The sequence below is a fragment of the Dendrobates tinctorius genome, unplaced genomic scaffold (genome assembly GCF_039654945.1).
Source record: "Dendrobates tinctorius isolate UK_male_01 unplaced genomic scaffold, ASM3965494v1 ptg000011l, whole genome shotgun sequence".
In the NCBI taxonomy this organism is placed as follows: Eukaryota; Metazoa; Chordata; class Amphibia; order Anura; family Dendrobatidae; genus Dendrobates; species Dendrobates tinctorius.
In genome coordinates, this window is record NW_027361679.1 from 110,197,066 (window position 1) to 110,220,603 (window position 23,538).

The following is a 23,538-nucleotide window of genomic DNA, read 5'->3' on the forward strand; positions in this document are numbered from 1 at the left end:
GCATAACAATAATCACATACACTAGATTATAACAAATACCAAGAGGAGTGAGGGCCCTGCTCGCAAGCTTACAGTCTATGAGGAAAGAGGTAGACACGAAAGGTGGGTGGTAACAGTTGCCCTGATTGTATGGACCAGCCATAATGTTAAGTGTGTAACAGTACAGACACAGAGGGCTAATGGATGCATAAAGCATGTGTGGAACATGATGCTGGGAACCTGGTTATGGTAAAACTTTTGGCTCTGCCACACAGGGATAGGTTAGGTTAATGTGTTGAGGCGATAGGCCAGTCTGAATAAATGCGTTTTCAGGACACGCTTAAAATTGTGGGGATTGGGGACTAATCGTATTGACCTGGGAAGTGCATTCCAAAGAATTGGCGCGGCACGTGTAAAGTCTTGGAGACGGGAGTGGGAGGTTCTGACTATTGAGGATACTAACCTCAGGTCATCAGCAGAACGGAGGGCGCGGGTAGGGTGGTATACTGAAACAAGGGAGGAGATGTAGGGTGGTGCTGAGCCATTGAGGGCTTTGTGGGTGAGGGTAATAAGTTTATACTGAATTCTGGAGTGGATGGGTAGCCAGTGTAATGACTGGCACAAGGTAGAGGCATCGGTGTGACGCATAGTGTGAATACAGCCACAGTGTAATGTGTCAAAGAATGGTCTAGACACTGGCACAGCATGGCAGTAAAAATATATCTGTTCACTCAATATACCGATATCCAGATTTAATAACCCTTGCTAGCACCACGGCTTAATGCGCAAAAAGCGCTACCATAAGATGACGCATAGTGTGAATGCAGCCTCAATATAATGTGTCAAGAAGTGGTCTATACACTGGCACATCATGACAGTAAAAATATATCTATTCACTCAATATAACGATATCCAGATTTAATAACCCTTGCTGGCACCACGGCTTAATTCACTAAAGGCGCTACCATAAGATGACGCATAGTGTGAATACAGCCGCAATATAATGTGTCAAGAAGTGGTCTATACACTGGCACAGCATGACAGTGAAAATATATCTGTTCACTCAATATAACGATATCCAGATTTAGTAACCCTTGCTAGCACCACGGCTTAATGCGCAAAAAGCGCTACCATAAGATGACGCATAGTGTGAATGCAGCCGCAATATAATGTGTCAAGAAGTGGTCTAGACACTGGCACATCATGACAGTAAAAATATATCTATTCACTCAATATAACGGTATCCAGATTTAATAACCCTTGCTAGCACCACGGCTTAATGCGCAAAAAGTGCTACCATAAGATGACGCATAGTGTAAATACAGCCACAATTTAATGTGTCAAAAAGTGGTCTTGACACCGGCACAGCACGACAGTAAAAATATATCTGTTCACTCATTATAATGACACCCAGATTTAATAACCCTTGCTAGCACCACGGCTTAATGCGCTGAAAGCGCTACCATAAGATGACGCATAGTGTGAATACAACCACAATGTAATGTGTCAAAAAGTGGTCTAGACACTGGCACAACATGACAGTAAAAATATATCTGTTCACACAACATAACACCCAGACCCAGTAGCCCTTGCTAGAAGCTCCATGGAAATATAGGGAAAATCATATATAGTCACCAGGTTATTCAAATCAGATATAATTGTGAAGTCTACGTGTTTATATGTTCATAATTTATCTTGATGAAATCAAGCACCCTCCTATATTTTAAATCACTCAGAAACCAGGCTCTGATATCACCCCATATAGATATAGACTTAACAGGGTTACTTAGCTAATCCTGAAGAAGCTAACCATCTGCACAAAATTCTCCTGCAGATGTTGATGACCAACATATTAAGACACAGAGCATTTGAGTCAGACATGAACATGAGTTATTTTAGTATCAAAGGTACATCCATATGAAGTTCCAATATAATACAAGGACTAGACCACAACTTGTGTACCACCAATAAGAAACATAATCATCACAAGATAATTAGTCTTAAATGTCCAAATATTATCCAAGATGTAACGAATTGGTAGTTGTTCTATCCCAATCAACTTCATCATCACGTATCTTTCAGAAGGTATTCTCCCAGATTTGGATCCCAGTCCTAGAGCCCTACGGACAAAACAAAAGAAAAGAAAACGTCATGGGGCTGGGGGTTCACGGGAGGAATCAGTGTATCTAGATCAACTGTAAACTGGTCATCAAAGGAGATAAGAAGATAGTAAGTTAACTCTCTTTGTAGAACCCTGTATACAGCAGCTCTTCATTTAGACCCCCTGGAGCCAAGCTTTTGAGTTCAAAGATCCATCTGGCTTCACGCCTCAATAGCTCATTTGTAATTTTACCTCCCCTGATGTTTGTCTGAACTCCTTCCAGCCCCATGACTCGAAGGGACTTTGGACTACCACCATGACATTCCAAAAAATGAGCTGCCACAGATGTGATCTGTTTTTCTTTAGTTTTATCAACTCTAGCCATGGCTATATTAGAGAGATGTTGTTGAACTCTCCTGCGCAACTCTTGTGTGGTTTGACCCACATACACCTTATTACAACCACAAACCAGTGCATAGACCAAATTGCGCGAACGACAATTGAAATATGCCCTAGACTGGACCTGTATAGGTATACCTGGTATTGAAAGCCCCCTAGTTGCAATCATCAGTGGGCATACTGTACAATTACCACAAGGGAATGATCCCTTGTTGGAATTACCACATCTGATTTTAGTTTTGGAACGTCTGAAATGGCTATTCGTAAGGTAGTCCTTAAGGTTTGTTGCTCTCCTTGCTATCATCCTAGGCCTCTCAGAGATAAAATTCTTTAGTTTATTCTCACTACAAAGAATATCCCAATTGTTGTTCAAAATTCTATAAATATCACCCCATTGATTATTAAATTTGGTTATTAAATTTATTGTGCTTAGATTAGTTCTCACCCTAGGCCTCAGGGTGTCTTCTCTCGTGCAGTTCCTTGAATATTCATACGCTCTAGACACCGTATTTCGTGGATAACCACGTTCCAGGAAACGCTCCGTTAGAGCACGAGATTCTTTTTGGAAATCCTCCAGCCGACTACAGTTCCTCCTTAATCGTAAGAACTGTCCCTTCAGGATCCCATTACGCAAGTGGGCTGGGTGAAAACTCTTGTAATGAAGAAAGTTATTCGTCGCTGTACTCTTCCGATGAAGTGTCGTGTTTATCTTATTATCTTGAATCATAACTTTCAAGTCAAGGAAATTCACCGAGCTGTTGGAAACACAGGAGGTTAAACGTATATTCCAGCTGTTGTCATTAAGTTCCTCAACAAAAGAATCAAATTCTACCCTCGAGCCTGTCCATAGGATGAGGATATCGTCAATAAAGCGGTACCATCCATGCACATGGCACTGGAAGGCTGATTTTGTCCGCACTTGAGTATTTTCCCACCATCCCATGTACAGATTTGCATACGATGGTGCACATCTGGCACCCATAGCGGTACCCGAGACTTGCCTATAAAAAACTCTATCAAAAATGAAATAGTTTTTTTCAAGTACTTCCCTCAAAAGATCCAAAACAAAGGTATCATGTCCCCTGTGCCCTGTTGAGAACAAATCCAAAAAATACTCTACAGCCGAAATACCTATGTCATGCTTTATGCTCGTGTATAATGCCTCGATATCTAAAGTTGCCAGAAGGATGTGGTCCGGAAGTTCCAAGGGTTCCAGGCACTGGATAAGATGTGCCGAGTCACGAATGTATGAGTCCAGTCCCTGTACTATAGGCTGCAAGAAAAAGTCAACATATACACATGACCTTTCGTATAATCCTCCTATACCCGACACAATCGGTCTCGCAGGTGGTTTTTGCAGGGATTTGTGAACTTTGGGCACCATGTAAAATGTTGGTACTACTGGATGTTTTACTGTTAGAAAGTCCTTCTCTTTTTTATCTATTATCCCATATTGATATGCCCTACAGAGTAGTCTATCTAGATGAGATTTGAAAATCTCTGTGGGATCAGAGGGAAGGGCTTGATAATGTTTAATATTAGTCAATTGTCGCCTGGCCTCATCCATATACATATCCTTAGGCCATAGGACCAAATTTCCCCCTTTGTCAGCCTGCTTGATCTCAAATGTATCATTATTCCTTAAGGCAGATAGCGCCCTCCTCTCTCCCTTTGAAAAGTTATTATGACCATGTTTATTTAGTTTTAATTTTTGAATGTCTCTACTAGTCTTCTCAAAGAAGATTTGTATGGCTGGGAAGAGTGCAAATGAGGGAGTTGCCTGAGAAGGCAACCTACCTGTAAATTTTCGCCTCCCATCATTATGTTCATTTTCTTCCAAGAGATCAAGGAGGTCCCGAAGTACTTGCCTATCATTATCGGATACATCATTAATTTTTGACGGATTTTGATATAGCATTTTAAAAGTCAGCTGCCTACAAAAGAGGAAAAGATCTTTAGTCAGTTCAAACTTATCCAGCATGTTCATGGGTGAAAATGAAAGACCCTTTAACAGTACTGACCTCTCCATGGTTGACAACACATATGAAGTAAGATTAATGATCCTCAACACACCCAGTGCCATGTCTTGTTCTGGCCCCTGCTGATTATGCTCTCCCATCACCGTCGGTTGTTGTGTCGAGTCACTCGCTTGAAACTCGGTGACCACTCTCTGTATCGTCCCATATTCTTCGTGCGTCTTGGTGTGTTTCCTTCTGCCCCGTCTGTGCCGCAGACTAGCATTAGGAGGCGCAGCGCAGGGCCGCCGCTAAGCTCTGCCCCGGCCGCGCCTCCTCCGGTCAGCTCCTCCTATGATCGCATGACGCTGCATGCGATCAGCGTACCCTATATTTAGCGTTGGGTATGCTGGCCATGCGCTAGTCTGATTTTTCCGGCCCTTGCGCCCTTTTGGCGCTGCGCCGAGCGCACAAAAATGCAACACAAAGAGATACTATGAAATGAATCATCAAGAACCACTTCATTACGAGTACAAAAACACCCTCAGCCTGGGTCTTCCAGGCCAACTCCATAGCTTCTAAATTCATGATAAATATCAACGGTGTGCAAACACTTAAAAAGGCAGTAGAAGAGAACCACCAATATAACAAATCAAGGGAAATTAAACAAAGAGGTCACCACCTTATTAATAAATGAGGAATCAACATATAGCATGCCAAATACACTCACCCTGTTGGCCAGAGTTTGACATGTGTGCTCTTTTGGAAGACATGCTCAATTGGCTGAGCTGGACATGCTTGTGTATGGAGAGACAGTGGGTGGAGCTCATAGTTATCAGTCGAATAAGTTTTTTTGTCAGATTAAAGTACTTTCTTATGTTACTTATAAGCCTCGTAAGATACTTGTCATGCAACATATATCATCATGCTAGATTTTCTACCGTCAGTTGTTACGCTTTCATTTTTCTTTCCATGATAGTTGTAGTTCTCTTGTTTTTTATACATTTACTCATATACAGTCTTAATATACATAATGATTAATCCATTTCATTTTACTTCTGTTTATGCTAATGCTTTTTTTTTCTTTCTTTTACAGATTAGCTTTATATGTGTATGAGTATTTACTACATGTAGGAGCTCAGAAATCTGCACAGACTTTCCTGTCAGAGGTAAGAATCCATGTTGCACAGAACTTTTATGGCATGAGATGACAAAGCCATGTAGGCAGTTCCAGGCTTAACTATCTTGAGCATTGATCTACATTGAAACACAGAGGATATCAATATCACCTGTAGAAGAACAAAAATAGTTAAGCTTCAAGTCCAAAATTGCATTAGGGACTAGATAAGTACAGTATAGGATTGAGGGACTATCCTCCCCTCTTTGTCTACTCCATGTGGTTTGTATTTTTAGACCCCAGACAAAATTTGTAAAGAAACCAAAACAGCATGTTGCATAGTTATGTGTTGAATATAGTTTTGTAAAGGTGTAAATGATATACATCTCTGTCAAAAATTAAGCGACCACTGCACAGTTTTATAAAAATCAGCTTCTCTACATGTCTGACAGCCATTCCATTCCAGTGTCAGTTGATTTCCAACCAGAGTACACCTCATTCTACTTAATGTGCTTCTGATTAGGTGATCACCTGAGCCAAATCTTATTTAACGAAGGAAAGTATAAAAAACCTTGCTGTGGTGTTCACAATCCTCTTGCAATAGGACAAGCTGGATGGCAAAACAAGTGCTAGTAATATCCCAAAAGAAAAAGGAATGAAAAAATAACTTTTAACCATGCCAAAGGAGTTGAAAAAAAAAGTCTTGAGTGAGGAAAAGAAGGGCTCAATTCTGGCTTCACTAGCAGAGGGATACAGTGAGCGTCATGTTACCTCCATCCATAAAATTTCTAAGATGGCAGTCCATTACAATGAGGTCAAGCAGCAGACATTGGGGACAACAAAGCTACAGACTGACAGAGGGCAAAAATGACTCTCCACTGACCGGGATGACTGTCATCTTATTTGAATGTCATGCAGCAACTGCAGGATGACATCAAGTAACCTACAAAAAGAACGGCAAATGGCAACTGGGATGAAGTGCACGGCAATAACAGTTCGTAACAGGCTCCTAGAGGCAGGGCTCAAGTCATGTAAAGCTAGAAAAAAGCCATTCATCAATTAAAAGCAAAGGAGAGTCAGGCTGAAGTCTGCCAAAGACCATAAGTATTGGACCATAGAGAACTGGAGTAAGGTAATCTTCTCTGATGAGTCTAATTTTCAGATATGCCCATCACCTGGTTGTCTAATGGTTAGACAAAGACCTGGAGAGGCGTACAAGCCACAGTGTCTTGCACCCACTGTGAAATTTGATGGAGGATCGGTGATGATCTGGGGATGCTTCAGCAAGGCTGGAATTGGGCAGGTTAATCTTAGCGAAGGACATAAGAATGAAGCCACATACAAGGTTATCCTGGAAAAACAGTTGATTCCTTCTGCTCAGGCAATGTTCCCCAACTCTGAGGACTGTTTTTTACAGCAGGACAATGCGCTATGCGACACAGCTAGGTCAATCAATGTGTGGATGAAGGACCACCACATCAAATCCCTGTCATGGGCAGCCCAATCTCCAGACTTGAACCCCATTGAAAACCTCTGGAATATAATCAAGAGGAAGATGGATAGTCACAAGCCATCAAACAAAGGACTGCTTACATTTTTGTACCAGGAGTGGCATAAAGTCACCCAAAAGCAGTGTGAAAGAGTGGTGGGAAGCATGCCAAAACGCATGAAAGCTGTGATTAAAACTCATGGTTATTCCACAAAATATTGACTTCTGAACTCTTCCTGAGTTAAAACATTAGTATTGTTGTTTCTAAATGATTATGAGCTTGTTTTCTTAGCATTATTTGAGGTCTGCAAGCACTGCATTTTTTTGTTATTTTGACCATTTCTCATTTTCTGAAAATAAATACAAAATTTAGTGCTTGGAAATTCGAAGACATGTTGTCAGTAGTTTATAAAATAAAAGAGCAATTTACATTTTACTCAAAAATATACCTATAAAGAGAAAAATCAGACAATCTGAAAATTTTGCAGTGGTCTCTTAATTTTTGCCAGAGCTGTATTCTGGCTTGCATAGGGGAATGTAATCCTTCACAACAGACATTGTATGTTACCTCCTACAGTCAGCATTATTTTCAGAAGCTTTGAATGTCCAAGTGTGGCACTTTTAACAATATTGTGTAACTCTCTATGCTTCTTATATACAGTATATCATAAAAGTGAGTATACCTCTCACATTTTTGCAAATATTTTACTGATTCAACTCGCTCAGGAGCAATGGGAGTCAATCAGGAGGCACGTTCCTTTTAAAAGTTCACAGGGTTTATTGCTTCATAACCCATAAAGCAGCACATAACACAAGGAATAGCCTTCAGCTCAGGCGAAAGCAAACATAAGTGTCCATGATTTCAGTCACAGTCCTGGAGCCTCAGCAAACACAGGAGGCTTATCCGTCCTCACATACAGCCAATATCCACAGGCCTCACCAGGTCAGCAGCCTCAGCACGTGGTCTTGAGGAAGGTAGCACACCTTCCTCCACATAGGCCTGCCGGGACCTTCCACATGGCCCAATCAGATCCATGCGCTCTCTCTTGTGACCTACTCTTGTTACCTTATATGGTCCGTAGCCACGCCCAGCGGGTCACATGGCTATGACCTCATCACAGGTCCTTCAAGCATTCATACACATATACTTTATTATGACACTTAAACACACCCCTGGGTGGATTTGTAGATAGCTCTCGCCGACACAGTGTAACAACAGCTCAGCAGTGCCTCTGCTGATCAACCCACATATTCAAGCTTCCATCCCAAGGCCACCTACCTTGGGATACATAACGGTCATTCAGTATTCTGCCATTCATCCTTTCTCCTGGGACATCCACACAGCGCCCCCTAGCGGACACAGTGGTTACTACACTACAATATTTTATTACATCTTTTCATGGGACAGCACTGAGGATCTGACACATTGATACAATGTAAAGCAGTCAGTGTACAGCTTGTATAACTGTAAATTTGGTGTACCCACTAAGTACCTCAACACAGCCTTTATTATACATAGAAATCTATGATTTTCTTTTTGGTGAATGTACAAAATGTTTTATTGTCTCCACAAAGAGACCCACTTTACTCAATTTTGCAACACATATTACTCCACAAGTCCAATCGAGTTACAAATTTGCTCAGGAAAAAGTGAATGGCTATGAACAAACACAACAAGGAGCTAACTGTTGCAATGATCAGTAGTGAATAAGGGACTGGTGTATCTTAAAATGGTGCCTGCAAAAACTTTGCTGCATCAGTATCTGCATAACACCTGTCTCTATACACCAGGAAAAGTATTTTTTATTTATTTTACTCACTTATATAGCGCCATTAATTCCACAGCGCTTTACAGACATTATTGTCTCTGTCCCATTGGGGCTCATATTCTAGATTCCCTATCAGTATGTCTTTGGAGTGTGGGAGGAACCCGGAGGACTTGAATGAAACCCATGCAAACACGGGAAGAACATACAAACCCCTTGCAGATGTTGTCCTTGGTGGGATTTGAACCCAGGACCCCAGTGCTGCAAGGCTGTAGTGCTATCCACTGAGCCACCGTGCTGCCAGACATATTTCATTCCTAATAGCCTCAGTCAATCACCATCTAAAATATGTGTATGCATAGCCCTAAAATGAGAGGTGCATGTGAGATGAGCATTTACAGTGCCTACAAGTAGTATTCAACCCCCTGCAGATTTAGCAGGTTTGATAAGATGCAAATAAGTTAGAGCCTTCAAACTTCACACAAGAGCAGGATTTATTAACAGATGCATAAATCTTACAAACCAAAAAGTTATGTTGCTCAGTTAAATTTTAATAAATTTTAAACATAAAAGTGTGGGTCAATTATTATTCAACCCCTAGGTTTAATATTTTGTGGAATAACCCTTGTTTGCAATTACAGCTAATAATCGTCTTTTATAAGACCTGATCAGGCCGGCACAGGTCTCTGGAATTATCTTGGCCCACTCCTCCATGCAGATCTTCTCCAAGTTATCTAGGTTCTTTGGGTGTCTCATGTGGACTTTAATCTTGAGCTCCTTCCACAAGTTTTCAATTGGGTTAAGGTCAGGAGACTGACTAGGCCACTCCAACACCTTAATTTTTTGCCTCTTGAACCAGGCCTTGGTTTTCTTGGCTATGTGCTTTGGGTCGTTGTCTTGTTGGAAGATGAAATGACGACCCATCTTAAGATCCTTGATGGAGGAGCGGAGGTTCTTGGCCAAAATCTCCAGTTAGGCTGTGCTATCCATCTTCCCATGGATGCGGGCCAGATGGCCAGGCCCCTTGGCTGAGAAACAGCCCCACAGCATGATGCTGCCACCACCATGCTTGACTGTAGGGATGGTATTCTTGGGGTCGTATGCAGTGCCATCCAGTCTCCAAACGTCACGTGTGTGGTTGGCACCAAAGATCTCGATCTTGGTCTCATCAGACCAGAGAACCTTGAACCAGTCTGTCTCAGAGTCCTCCAAGTGATCATGAGCAAACTGTAGACGCTTTGAAAGTAAAGGTACCTTACGGGCTCGTCTGGAACGGAGACCATTGCGGTGGAGTACGTTACTTATGGTATTGACTGAAACCAATGTCCCCACTGCCATGAGATCTTCCCGGAGCTCCTTCCTTGTTGTCCTTGGGTTAGCCTTGACTCTTCGGACAAGCCTGGCCTCGGCACGGGAGGAAACTTTCAAAGGCTGTCCAGGCCGTGGAAGGCTAATAGTAGTTCCATAAGCCTTCCACTTCCGGATGATGATGCTCCCAACAGTGGAGACAGGTAGGCCCAACTCCTTGGAAAGGGTTTTGTACCCCTTGCCAGCCTTGTGACCCTCCACGATCTTGTCTCTGATGGCCTTGGAATGCTCCTTTGTCTTTCCCATGTTGACCATGTATGAGTGCTGTTCACAAGTTTGGGGAGGGTCTTAAATAGTCAGAAAAGGCTGGAAAAAGAGATAATTAATCCAAACATGTGAAGCTCATTGTTCTTTGTGGCTGAAATACTTCTTAATACTTTAGGGGAACCAAACAGAATTCTGGTGGTTTGAGGGGTTGAATAATAAATGACCCTCTGAATAAACTTTTCACAATTTAAAGAAAAATTAAACAAAGAAATAACATTCTTTTTTGCTGCAGTGCATTTCACACTTCCAGGCTGATCTACAGTCCAAATGTCACAATGCCAAGTTAATTCCGAATGTGTAAACCTGCTAAATCTGCAGGGGGTTGAATACTACTTGTAGGCACTGTATATGACTGGATATAGGGAGGGACAGAAGATCTTAGGCAAATCTAACCCAAGAAGGTATTAGCGCGTATTATTTACCGTAGTACCACACATGCAAATGGATATATTAAGTTTAATCAGGTTAATCTAGAATTGAGACAAGAGTTTTTTTTTAGTTTTGGAAAGATTCAGTTCCAGATAGAGAGGGCATGGTGTTAAAGACAACAAGCCACCAGTCAGTAATGTTTTGGAGTAGAAGTCAGGAGAAGATATGTATAATTGGTTGTCATCAGCAAAGAGATGGCACTGAAAGCCAAATCTGCCGATAGCTTATCCAGTGGGGAATGTATAGAGAGAAAAGAAGAGGGGACCTGGGACTGAACACTAAGGAACTTTGACAGTATTGGGAAGAGGACAGACGGAAGAGTCAGTATATGATACTCTGAAGTGGTAGGGGAAGGAGCAGAGGAGCAGGAAAATCAAGAGAAAGCCGTATCCTTAAGGCCAATATAGCACATAGTGAAGGGGAGTCAGTATTTTCCTCGATGTAAGTTGCCAGAATAAAGTGGTCGAAAGGCTAACTGCAAGAAACACAGTTGTAGTGCTGTTGCCGAATACCATGTATTGTTATCCATGGCACATGGAAGAGATTAAGAGCAGACATTCAGGTCACATCCTATCCAGATGTTTAAGATCAGTGCATTAAGCTCTCATTCTGTCCTAAATCCTGCCTTCTGCTTTTGTAGTTTATTTGTTTAAGGCAGTGGAGTTACATAAACTAAAATTTAATTCTTCCAACTGCCAGCAGTTATGGTAGATTGCTATATACATGTTCTGTATATTATATAAAGTATGATGCTGGAAAACAGTGAAGTTAGCAAACACATATTATGCTTACTTTATCTAAATGTAGTCATATATCCTTTTAACAGCACATTGATATAGCTTGTACATGGATTATAGATTTCTGATTTGATCTATTGTAGTCTGTAAAATTAGGGGAAAATGCAAATTCTCAAATAAAATCCTTAACTTATTTGAATCAGAAGCTTAATTCTGTCTCTTTAGCTCAATGAGCCACATTATGTGATAATAACTCAGGAAAGCTTCAACGGATCCCACTGTTTCTGAGATTGTTTTTTCGTGACATGTTGTACATCATGTTAGTGGTAAATTTTGGTCAATTTGCGTATATTTATGAAAATATCAAAAATTTGACAAAAAAATGATAATTTCGCACAATTTTTAAACTTGAAATGTTTAGACCCTTAAATCAGATAGTTATACCACACAAAATAATTAATAAATAACATTTCTCACATGTCTACTTCACATCTGCATGATTTTTTAAACATTGTTTTTTTGTTAGGAAGTTAGAAGGGTTAAAACTTTAGCAACAATTTTTCATTTTTGAACAAATTTACAAAACCTATTTCTTTAGGGACTTATTCAGATGTAAATGGACTTTGTAGGGCTATATATTGGAAACTTCCCAAAAGTGATACCATTCTAAAAAACGCGCAGTCAAAACTGTTGTCGGAAAATGTTTAATTTCAGTTGCTACTCAGGAATTAATTCAAAGTGGAATGATAAAAAAATACAATTTTACCTCTAAAATCTTGCTTTAGCCCCAAATTTCTCACTTTTGCAAGAGGTAACACCAAAATTTGAATCCCAAAGTTTTTCACCCACTTTCTTACGAGCACAACGATATCCCACCTGTAGTCAATAAGTTGTGTTTCGAACAAACGTCAGGGCTCAGAGCGGAAGGAGCAGTATTTGAATTTTGAAACACAAATTTGGCTAAAAAAGATGTCAAGCACCATGTCACATTTGCAGGGCCCCGAAAGTGCCTAAACAGTAATCCCCCCCACAACTGACCCCATTTTCGAAACTACACCCTGGATTTTATCCAAGAGTCTAGTGAGTATTTTGAACCCACACGTACGACACAGAATTTGATAAAACTTGGTCATCATATTGAATATGTTATTAGTGTTGAGCGCAAGTGCTCACTACTGAAGTTTGCATCAAGTACTCAGGTGACGTGGTCGAGCCCCTGCTCCGCATGTTTCACAACTGTTAGACACCCAGAAAAAACATGTGTGGATTGCCCGTGAATGTCCGGCAGTCATTCCCCGCATGTTATTTTTGGCTGTCTAACAGCAGCAAAACATTTGAGGTGGGGACTCGAGCATGTCACCTGAGCACCCGTGATAATCGGGGCATATCACCCGATGCAAATTTGAGTAGTGAGCAATTGCGTTCAATGCTAGTTGTCAAGTCGCTCAACCATTACCCTAAGCCCAACCCTAACCTCATTTTGATAGGGTCTATCACAGTGATCAAAAGGAACCACTAATACGAAAAATTCCCTGCTGTTGCCGGGTACCGGTCGGTATATCTCGGCGAGCGCACAGTGCATGTGCCTGCCAAAACGGAAATATGGCGAAGATTTTGAAAATTTTTTAATTTTCAAACTTTAAATTTTTATGCCCTTAAATCAGAGAGATATGTCACACAAATTTCTTACTAAATAACATTTCCCACATGACTACTTTACATCAGCACAATTTTGGAAACAAATTTTTTTTTTTGTTAGGAAGTTATAAGGGTTAAAAGTTGACTAGCGATTTCTCATTATTACAACAAAATTTACAAAACCATTTTTTTTAAGGACCACATCATATTTAAAGTCATTTTGAGCGGTGTACATGACAGAAAATACCCAAATGTGACACCGTTCTAAAAACTGGACCCCTCAAGGTGCTCAAAACCACATTCAAGAAGTTTATTAACCCTTTATGTGCTTCACAGGAACTGAAGCAATGTGGAAGGAAAAATTAACATTCAACTTTTTTTTGCAAAAAATTTGCTTCAGAACCAAATTTTTTTTATTTTCACAAGTGTTAAAAGAGAAAATGAACCACAAAATTTCTTGTGCAATTTCTCCTGAATATGCCGATATCCCATATGTGGAGGTAAACCACTTTTTGGGTGCACGGCAGAGCTCACAAGGGAAGGAGCACCGTTTGACTTTTTCAACGCAGAATTGGCAGGAATTGAGATCGGATGCCATGTTGCATTTGGAGAGCCCCTGATGTGCCTAAACAGTGGATACCCCCAACAAGTGACCCCATTTTGGAAACTAGACCCCTTAAGGAAGTTACCTAGATGTGTGGTGAGCACTTTGAACCTCCAAGTGCTTCACAGAAGTTTATAGCGTAGAGACGTGAAAATAAAAAATATTTTTTTTTCCACAAAAATGATCTTTTTACCCCCAAATTTTTATTTTTACAAGGGTAACAGGCGAAATTAGACCCCCAAAGTTGTTAGGTAATTGTCCTGAGTACGCCCATTCCCTATATGTGAGTGTAAACCACTGTTTGGGTTCACGGCAGAGCTCAGAAGGGAATGAGGGCCATTTGACTTCAATGCAGAATTGGCTGGAATTGAGATTGGATGCCATGTCGCATTTGGAGAGCCCCTGATGTGCCTAAACAGTGAAAACCCCACACAAGTGACACCATTTTGGAAACTAGACCCCTTATCTAGATGTGTGGTGAGCACTTTGAACCCCCAAGTGCTTCACAGAAGTTTATAACACAAAGCAGTGAAAATAAAAAATCTTTTTTTTTCCTAAAAAATGATTTTTTAGCCTGCTGTTTTTTATTTTCACAAGGCTAACAGGAGAAATTGGACCACAAAAGTTGTTTTGCAATTTGTCCTGAGTACAACGATACCCCATATGTGTGGGGGAACCACTGTGTGGGTGCATGGGAGAGCTTGGAGGGAAGGAGTGCCATTTTGGAATGCAAACTTTGATGGAATGTTCTGTGGGCTTCATGTTACCTTTGCAGAGCCCCTGATGTGCCTAAACATTATAAATCCCCCACAAGTGACCCCATTTTGGAAACTAGACCCCTTAAGGAACTTATCTAGATGTGTGGTGAGCACTTTGAACCCCCAAGTGCTTCACAGAAGTTTATAACGCAGAGCCGTGAAAATAAAAAAAAAATTTTTCCTCAAAAATAATTTTTTAGCCCGCTATTTTTTATTTTCCCAATGGTAACAGGAGAAATTGGACCACAAAAGTTGTTGTACAATTTGTCCTGAGTACGCTGATACTCCATATGTGAGGGGGAACCACTGTTTGGGCACATGGGAGAGCTCGGATGGGAGGAGCGCCATTTTGGAATGCAGACTTTGATGGAATGTCCTGCAGGCGTCATGTTGCGTTTGCAGAGCCCCTGACGTGCCTAACAGTAGAAACCCCCCACAAGCGACCCCATTTTGGAAACTAGACCCCCTAAGGAGCTTATCTAGATGTGTGGTGAGCACTTTGAACCCCCAAGTGCTTCACAGAAATTTATAATGCAGAGCCCGTGAAAATAAAAAACTTTTTTTTTTCACAAAAGTGATTCTTTTAGCCAGATTTTAGACACCGCTGACTGTGAACAACCAACATCTTTTCCCACATTGCGTCATGCTTTACCCTCTTTTAAGAGTTTGATAATCCTCTCCTTTGTTTCAATTGACATCTCTCGTGTTGGAGCCATGATTCATGTCAGTCCACTTGGTGCAACAGCTCTCCAAGGTGTGATCACTCCTTTATAGATGCAGACTAAATGATCTGATCTAATTTAGCTGATCTAATTTGATGCAGGTGTTAGTTTTGGGAATGAAAATTTAGAGGGTGATTCCATAATTTTTTCCCACAGATTTGAGTGATTCCATAATTGTTTCCCTCTGCTTTGTCTAAAAAAGTAACCATTACTGAGTACCACATTTTTTGTTCTTGATTTATTTTAGTGTTTCTTAAAGCCAAAAAGTTGCCATTTGAAATGACTTTAGTTTTGTGCCATGTCTGTAATCTGCTTTTTTTCTACAAAATTAAACAACTGAATGAACAACCTCCAAGACCCGTGATTCCATATTTTTTGCCAGGGGTTGTACAAACAAGGGACAGATACTGCCACACCATGACCAGACCACATATTACTACGTTGTAAATAAATAATATCACCATATTGACCATTATCAAAAACCACATCACTAATACTAATATTACCCCCAGTGACGGTTATATACAGGAGCTCTGTAGATTGTTTAAGTGTAATGTACATGTAATTCTACAAGAAGCAACAGACACGGCACTCACATCATCACCAAAACCGTAGTGCTCAAGTAGGGTATCCATCCCGTAGTACAAATTGTGGAAAAAACTTGGCACTCATGCTAGCTCCACCAGGCATCCAGGCTACTTGGATTTCTCCCTGGACTTTTTGTAAAAAACAGAAGATCCATAACAAGACATTAAACCCAGTCTTCTCATATCCATTCTGATGAAGGTCCGGATGTGGACCGAAAACGTTTAACGCTAATTCTGGATGCAATAAATGGAACATTTTGTTTTTGTCACTTTTCTCTCTGAGTGCCAAGTTTTTTCCAAAATTTGTACAGGTAAATCTAGTGACTTACCAATTTCAAATAGAAGTCATTTATTTTTTCTTTTCTTCTTTATCCAGTGCAGACCGCTACGACTTCTTCCGGCCAGGACTCATCTCTGCAGAAAATAACACACATATATCTGACTGATCACTCCTACAGTAGTAACTTACACAACTTCTGCCCCCCATACAGTAAAATAATCTCTTTTGTTCCTCAATACAGTTGGAGCATACTATATTGTGGCTCCATAGATTAATAATTTTATGATGTATGGGCCACAATGCGGAATAATAACATCCCCCATTGTAAAGTAATAGTGTCCCCCATTCTGGCCCCCCAGAGAGTAATATTGTCCCCTATTTGGCCTCCTATAATTATGCCCCCCACTTGCCTCCATACACTAATAATGTATGTGTCACGTGGACCTGTCCTGTGTGACGCGACCAGCAGGACGGTAACTAGAACAACAAGACGCGGCACGTGATACTGTCCTGTGTGACACGGCTCGCAGGCCGGTAACTAAAACGACAAGACAAGGGGTAGAGAAACAGTTACAACGGTGGGCCCTGCGATAGGGAAAGGGGACGTGGAGACCTCCTGCACTCCCCTGAGTCAGTGTCCCTAACGTTCCCTATGCCGGTTCCGTACCTGGCGCCGATCAGGAACCTGTCGCCCTAGCACACCCTACACCTATCCCGTGCTAGGAAGCTGGGTGGCGCAGGCACTGGCCCCACCGCTGTACTAATACACACTAAGGAAAAACACAAACAGGGAAACACCACTTAGCTTTACTCTGTTGCACTTGCTCCTGGCAACAGAGTCCACCACCAGAATGCAGCTCTCCTCCTGAATCGCTGCCACCCAGCTCTGTCAGAGCTACAAGGAAATCCCCTATGATTCCTTCCACACCAGGGCTAAGACAGTGCTGCAAGGAACGCTCTCCACCTCCTTCCTCCACAAGGATGGTTGAAATGAACACTATCACCAACACTGATTGCAACACCTGTGACTCTTTTATAGCAGAGCCAGCAATCACACCTGCATTATAATCATGTGCACGTAACCAAAGAAACTAGAGTGCAATGACGCTCACCACCACCGGGGGGCAAACTTAGAACAAACGACACCACAATGCAATACTCCTAATGGCCTGATCATGGCCAGCATGGATCATGACAGTATGTTCGTCATTCTGATTCCCGTACTATAATTGTCACCCATCCAGGTCCTCATCCTGTAATATTGTATCCATCCTGTAATATTGTCCCCAAACCTGGGCCCTTTATTAATGCGCCCCATCCTGGGCCCCCTTCTTGTAGTAATGTCCGGGATCCTGTAATAATGAAAAGAAGAGAAAAAGATCCTATGTCCCGGAAGTATTTTGCTGTGTTCCGGGACATAGTTAACCGGTGCATGCGCAGTAATACTTTTAGGCTTTGCCCACAGTTGGGCAAAGCATACTGCACGTGCGTGAGGCAAGATTGCATTGCGCATGAATGGATAGGAAACACCGCCCATCGGACCGGACAGAAGTCATTTAAATAGCCCGCCAAATTCAGGTGACAGATTCCCTTTAATAATGTTCCTCATTCTGGACCCCACCCAGTACTAACATCCACTCTCCTGGCCCCCATACGATATTAATGTCTCCCTTCCTGTAATGTTCCCCATCCTGGCCTCCATCTAGTAATTATGTTCCCCTTTATTTAATAACAATATTCCCTATTCCGGGCCCTTTCTTTTAATAATATCCCTGTTCTGACTCCCATCCTTTAGTAATGTCTTTCATCCTGGCCCTATCCTGTAATAATGTCCTTCATCCTGTAATAATGTCCCCCATATTTGGCTGTGGTCCTGTAATAATGGCCCCCGTCCTGTAATAATGTTTCCTATCCTGAGCCCCATCTTGTAATAATGACCCCAATCCTTATAATGTCCTCTAATAATTTCCCACATCCTGGCCCCCTTCCTGTAGTAATGTCCCCCATCCTGTAATAATGTCATCCAATCCTGTAATAATATCCCCCATCCTTGCCCCGTCCTGTAATAATGTCCCTCCATCCTTGTCCCGTAATGTAATATTGGCCCCCATCCTGACCCCTATCTTGTAATAATGGCCCCCATCCTGTAATAATGTCCTCTGTACTGGCCCACATCCTTTAACAAAGTCCTCCATTCTTTCCCCATCCTGTAATAATGACCCCATTTTGACCCCCATCTTGTAATAATGTTTCCCATCCTTTATCACAGGATGGAGAAAGGATGGAGGACATTATTAATGATCCCATTTTGACCCCCATCTTATAATAATGTTTCCCATCCTTTATTACAGGATGGAGAAAGGATGGAGGACATTATTAATGACCCATTTTGACCCCCATCTTGTAATAATGTTTCCCATCATTTAATAATGTCCCCCCATCCTGTAAATGTGTAATGTCCTTGGCTCTTCCTTCTAATAATGTCCCCCCATCCTAGGCCCCTTTCTGTAATGTTTCCTGACTGGGCGCCCTCTTGTAATAATGTTCCCTGTCCCGGGCCCTTCCTGAATTAACGTTCCCTGTCGTATAATAATGTTCCCCATCTTAAGTTAACAAACTCTGACCACTCTAATAATGCTACCATTCAGTGACATATAATGACCACATATAATGACCACTCAATGTTCACTTTTGGGGGACAATTTTTTCTTACTCAAATGCATGTAATTATAGCTAAAATAATTTTTGTACTTCATTTTGTTGTGGTGCACTGTAGATTGCTGGGTGCAGGATTAGTTAACATGCTTGGCCATTTTATCTCTATTTTTTCAGCTGTCTCGGTGACGTGTTTTTATATAGACTTACTATTATAGAGTTATGGAAGGTTCTCCTCCTGCTCTTGTTAGTGCAGGTTTCCTTACATACTGACCAGCACTTCTCTCCATACAGTGGCTGCTGATAGAGGGACCCAGACCTGTCCATCAGCCTCCTCCAATTGTAATACAGATCACATGGGAAAGCTGCTTTTCTATTGGAGGCTGATGGGCAGGTCTGGTCACTTGCTCCTCCACCAGCAGCCATTGAATGGACAGAAGAACTGGTCAGTATGTGAGGAAATCTGCACTAAGGGTACCGTTACACCTAGCGATGCTCCAGCCATCCCGACCAGCGATATGAAGCGGTCAGGATCGCTGGTGCATCGCTAGGTGGTCGCTAGTGAGCTGCCACACAGGCAGATCTCACCAGCGACATCGCTGGGGACGGGGATCGCTACTTACCTGTCAGACGAGGTGATCCTGCGTCCTCCCGCCTGGCTCCACGCCTCGCTCGTCGGCGCCGCAGGAAGCCCAGCAGGAAGTGACCGACGAGGAATGGTCCAGGAGCTTCTCGCGCGATCAGTGATAACCAGCGGGGGAGCCGGTCGGAGGTAAGTATCACATGCAGCGATATTGCTAGCAATATCTCTGCTACGTCACAAAATCGGTGACTTTACAGCGATATTGCTAGCGATATCGCAGTGTGTAACGGGGGCTTAACAAGAGCAGGAGAAGAATCTGCCATACTTGTATAATCGTAGGGGTCACAAAATCAAGTCCCCCACATATCAGATAAAATAAAGATCAAGTGTCCAACTGCTTTAAAGCTTTATTTGTCAAACAGGTTAACATAGTTGCTCAGAAATTCAACATAATAATGTTGCTACAAATACTACATGGTTAATACATGTGTATAAAAATATAGCTTTATAACATGGAAGCAGAGTTAAAGAAAGATATGCGCTTGGAATCGGCCATATTCAAATTTTCCCTCTAACGTGGTTTTTGTTAATATACCCACGAACACCACTTGAGTTACTGACCCCGAGGGGTAATGTTAGTAAATGTACGGATAAAGCCAGGTACAGACTGGAACTGAAATTCAGCCCTGGCATTAGAAATCACACAGGCCCATGCTGTCCCAGTCCCCAAGCACCAGATGGGATATATTACTAATATTACCCTGGATGGAGGAAAGCAAGATTTGATATAAGATGAATATTGCTAATGACACCCATGGCCTGCTGGGGTAAGTGACAGAGTCAGCGACTTTGTGCTCCGTCACAACTCTTAAGAGAATGGGTGTCTTGAGAATACTGGTTCTGTTAGCAGGCAAGGCATCCCACAACCAGACAGGCCTTCCTGGCATTTGCCAGAATTGCCAGATGGCCAGTCTGGCCCTGGATAAAGCTAGTGTACTTACAATTATATACATACAGCACAGTTTGTGTTTATTTAGATGTCCATTTATTATGCCATGTCTCTGGTCTTTTTGTGCATATACCAGTACCTTGCAATCAATCTGAACATACATTCTAGGATGATTTCAAGCAAAAGATCATGGGATGTGTTAAATATTAAAACTGTCCTCCAAAAACAAACGTGATAAATCCTCCTGATGTGGCGGGATAAATATTTTAGACTTTGTATTTTCAAATGAAATGGAGTTGTGGCCCTCAGCGTAGCAGTGAAATACGTAGATACTAATTTATATCCTTAGAGCCCGGGACTGTATGTAGACGATTCTTTATGTTGATTTATGGACATCTCTAGTGACTCTCTACTTTACCTTTTATAAGCTTCCATACTTTACAAACACATTTTTGAGCATAGTCAACATAACTAACATGACCCTTTATCTCTAGACTTTAATTATTCAGGGACACCAGGCAGGTTCACAAAAACAGCTGCAATCCGTATGACCCCTGATGTGTCTAAATTAAACAACCCATGTCTCCTGTGACCAGAAGGAGATAATGCAGGACGAAGGCCTGGTTACATATTTCTGTTCGTTTTTAGGCAGCCTTGATTTTGTTTCTTTTTTGCACTGCATTAATAAACATATTGAAAGAACTAGGGCTGAGGCTATATGCACATGTCCGCAGGAATTCCGGAATTCCGTCCGCTGGAAAATCGCATTTTAAATTCCTGCGGAAAAACTAGCAATTTGCAAGCGTTTGTAGCTTGCAGAATGCTAACGTTCTCCAAGCGATCTGTAACATCACTTGGAGAACTGATTGACAGGTTGGTCACACTCGTCAAACATAGTGTTTGACGAGTTTGACCAACTTTTTACTTTTGAGGCTGCCTATGCGGAATCAGTAGTAAAAAGATCTAATGTTAAAAATAATAAAAAAAATAAAAAATCGGGTCATATTCACCTTCCAGCACCCTGCGCCGCCTTCCCGGGCCTCAGCGATGCTCCCGTTCCCAGTAATGCCTTGCGAGACCTTTGACGTCGCGGTCTCGCCATACTCACGAGGAATAGGGACCGCTACAGTATCGCTAGACCGCGACGTCATCAAAGGTCTCGCAAGGCATTACTGGGAACGGGAGCATCGCTGAGGCCCGGGAAGGCAGCGCGGGACGCCGGAATGTGAATATAAGCCGATTTTTTATTTTTTATTCTAATTTTTACAGGGATATGGTACCCACAGCCAGGAGGAGAGTCCTCTCCTCCACCCCCTGGGTACATCCGCAAATGTTCTGCTTACTTTTCGCATGGTGGGCACAGCCACATGCGGAAAGTAAGCAGAACAATGCAATTCCTATGTGGGCGAAATTCCCGCGATTCCACAAAATTAATGAGCATGCTGCGTATTTTTCCGCGATGCGATTCTGCCACTGGAAAATCTGCAGCATTAGCACAGCATTGCAGAATCCCATAGGAATGCATGGGATGCTGTTTTTTCGCGTTTTCGCGGCAAAAACACGTGTTAAAAACCGCCGCGAAAACACTAAAAAAAGCGACGTGTGAACGCAGCCTTAATACTGACTCCTGTGGTTCCCCAATGGTAACAGTGACTCAATTTTAAAATATTGTTAATATTCTTCAGTCAGTGATTAACCATTTAATTACTCAAGTCTCAGTCCAGAATTTGCACATTATATACTAGCCTTTTTTGTGGTACAGTATGAAATGTCAAAATACATGCAAGATCCGCAAAATCACCCAGGGCCAGCTTGAACCTTACCTCGCTAAAAAGCCTGATTACATCAGTTTGAAAGGACTTGTCTCCCATGAGCCCATGCTGCTGATATGTTTTAAGGATATATTCATTAAATTGCTGTAATGTGGCACCTCTTAAAAAGAAAAAACCTTTCAAACTAACTTTCAGACTTTAGTTTAGACTCTTGTAAATCAATGGGGTCTGTAAGACATACCGTAGGTGGTTTTCATATAGTACAGTAGATCTGGCAGAGTGTTGTGGGTTTTTCCATAATGCATACGTGAACAAAGCCTTAAGTCTTCCATAATTATTAGATTACGGTATGCCAAACTGACCACTTTGAGTGACTATTTTATCTGTATGGGGGTCAACTTTCCCCAGACTATATTGGAGAAGAGAAGGATAGGGAAGATTGAGTCACAGGTCTCTAGCAATGGCTTATACTCCTGTCCCCATATAGAACACGTGAAGCTCTACCGTGTTGAGAATTCACGCGTTTGAAGGAATCAGGAAGAGCATATCGATTCTCAGGGCTCCAGTCCATAGCTAGGTCAGTAGTTTCTAACTGTTCACGAATCTCCTATTTACTGGGATCACCTTTGAGACTTTTGATTAGCTGAACTAGAGAAAAGATGACGTTACACCAGCCAGGCTAATCAAAACCCATGCTGGGGATCCCCAAGACTCTCTTTCAGCTGTCAGACCTGGCCGATAGTCCAGAGTCCCGCAAATCGACCCGCCATCTCTACGTTGTACAGAATTAGCCATTCAGCTGACAGCTAGCTAAGGATTCTGGGCACCTTTAAATTTAGTAATCTGTGATTTCAAGGTTCAGTTTTAATATTACTGTATTGTCAGTGTTACAGCAATCCTGAAATAGGCTCATATGAGCCAAAAGGTCACATCATTGGATCAGTGATACAATAACCTGATTTGGATCCTGCATGTAATACCAACATGAAACTGTTTGAACAGGGAAATAATACAATCTGCTAGGGTTTCTCTCATATTTTCAGTTTTTCAAATCTAAAGCTTGACTAAACATATGCGTCAATAGAAGACATAACTCATGGAATTCTGACTTTTTTTACATTGTTTATGTCAAAAATTAAATTTGTATAGTGAAAATTTTTACTATGTCTCCGTTTTAGTTTTTGGATTTTTTTTTCCCGAAATGTAAAATGTTTTATTTATTGATTTAAATTTAAATACAGATAGTCTGATTATTTGCATCTGATGTAAGCAGTGTAGTTCATCACTCGTATACCCAATCTCTTTATTTTTCTTCTGAGATTACGGTATAGTAATTTAATAAGAAAGGTCTTGAGTTCACAGTTGGTTCAATACACTTCTTGC

General features: G+C 41.6%; 1 protein-coding gene across 1 annotated transcript in view; it reads left to right on the forward strand.

Moving 5' to 3' along the window:
• SSBP4 (single stranded DNA binding protein 4) overlaps positions 1-23,538 on the forward strand; it is a 524,749-nt gene that overhangs the window by 104,435 nt on the left and 396,776 nt on the right. Inside the window, exon 2 of the mRNA XM_073546131.1 lies at positions 5,531-5,603. Coding sequence (XP_073402232.1) covers positions 5,531-5,603 — 73 coding nt within the window. The remainder of the gene's footprint in view (positions 1-5,530; positions 5,604-23,538) is intronic.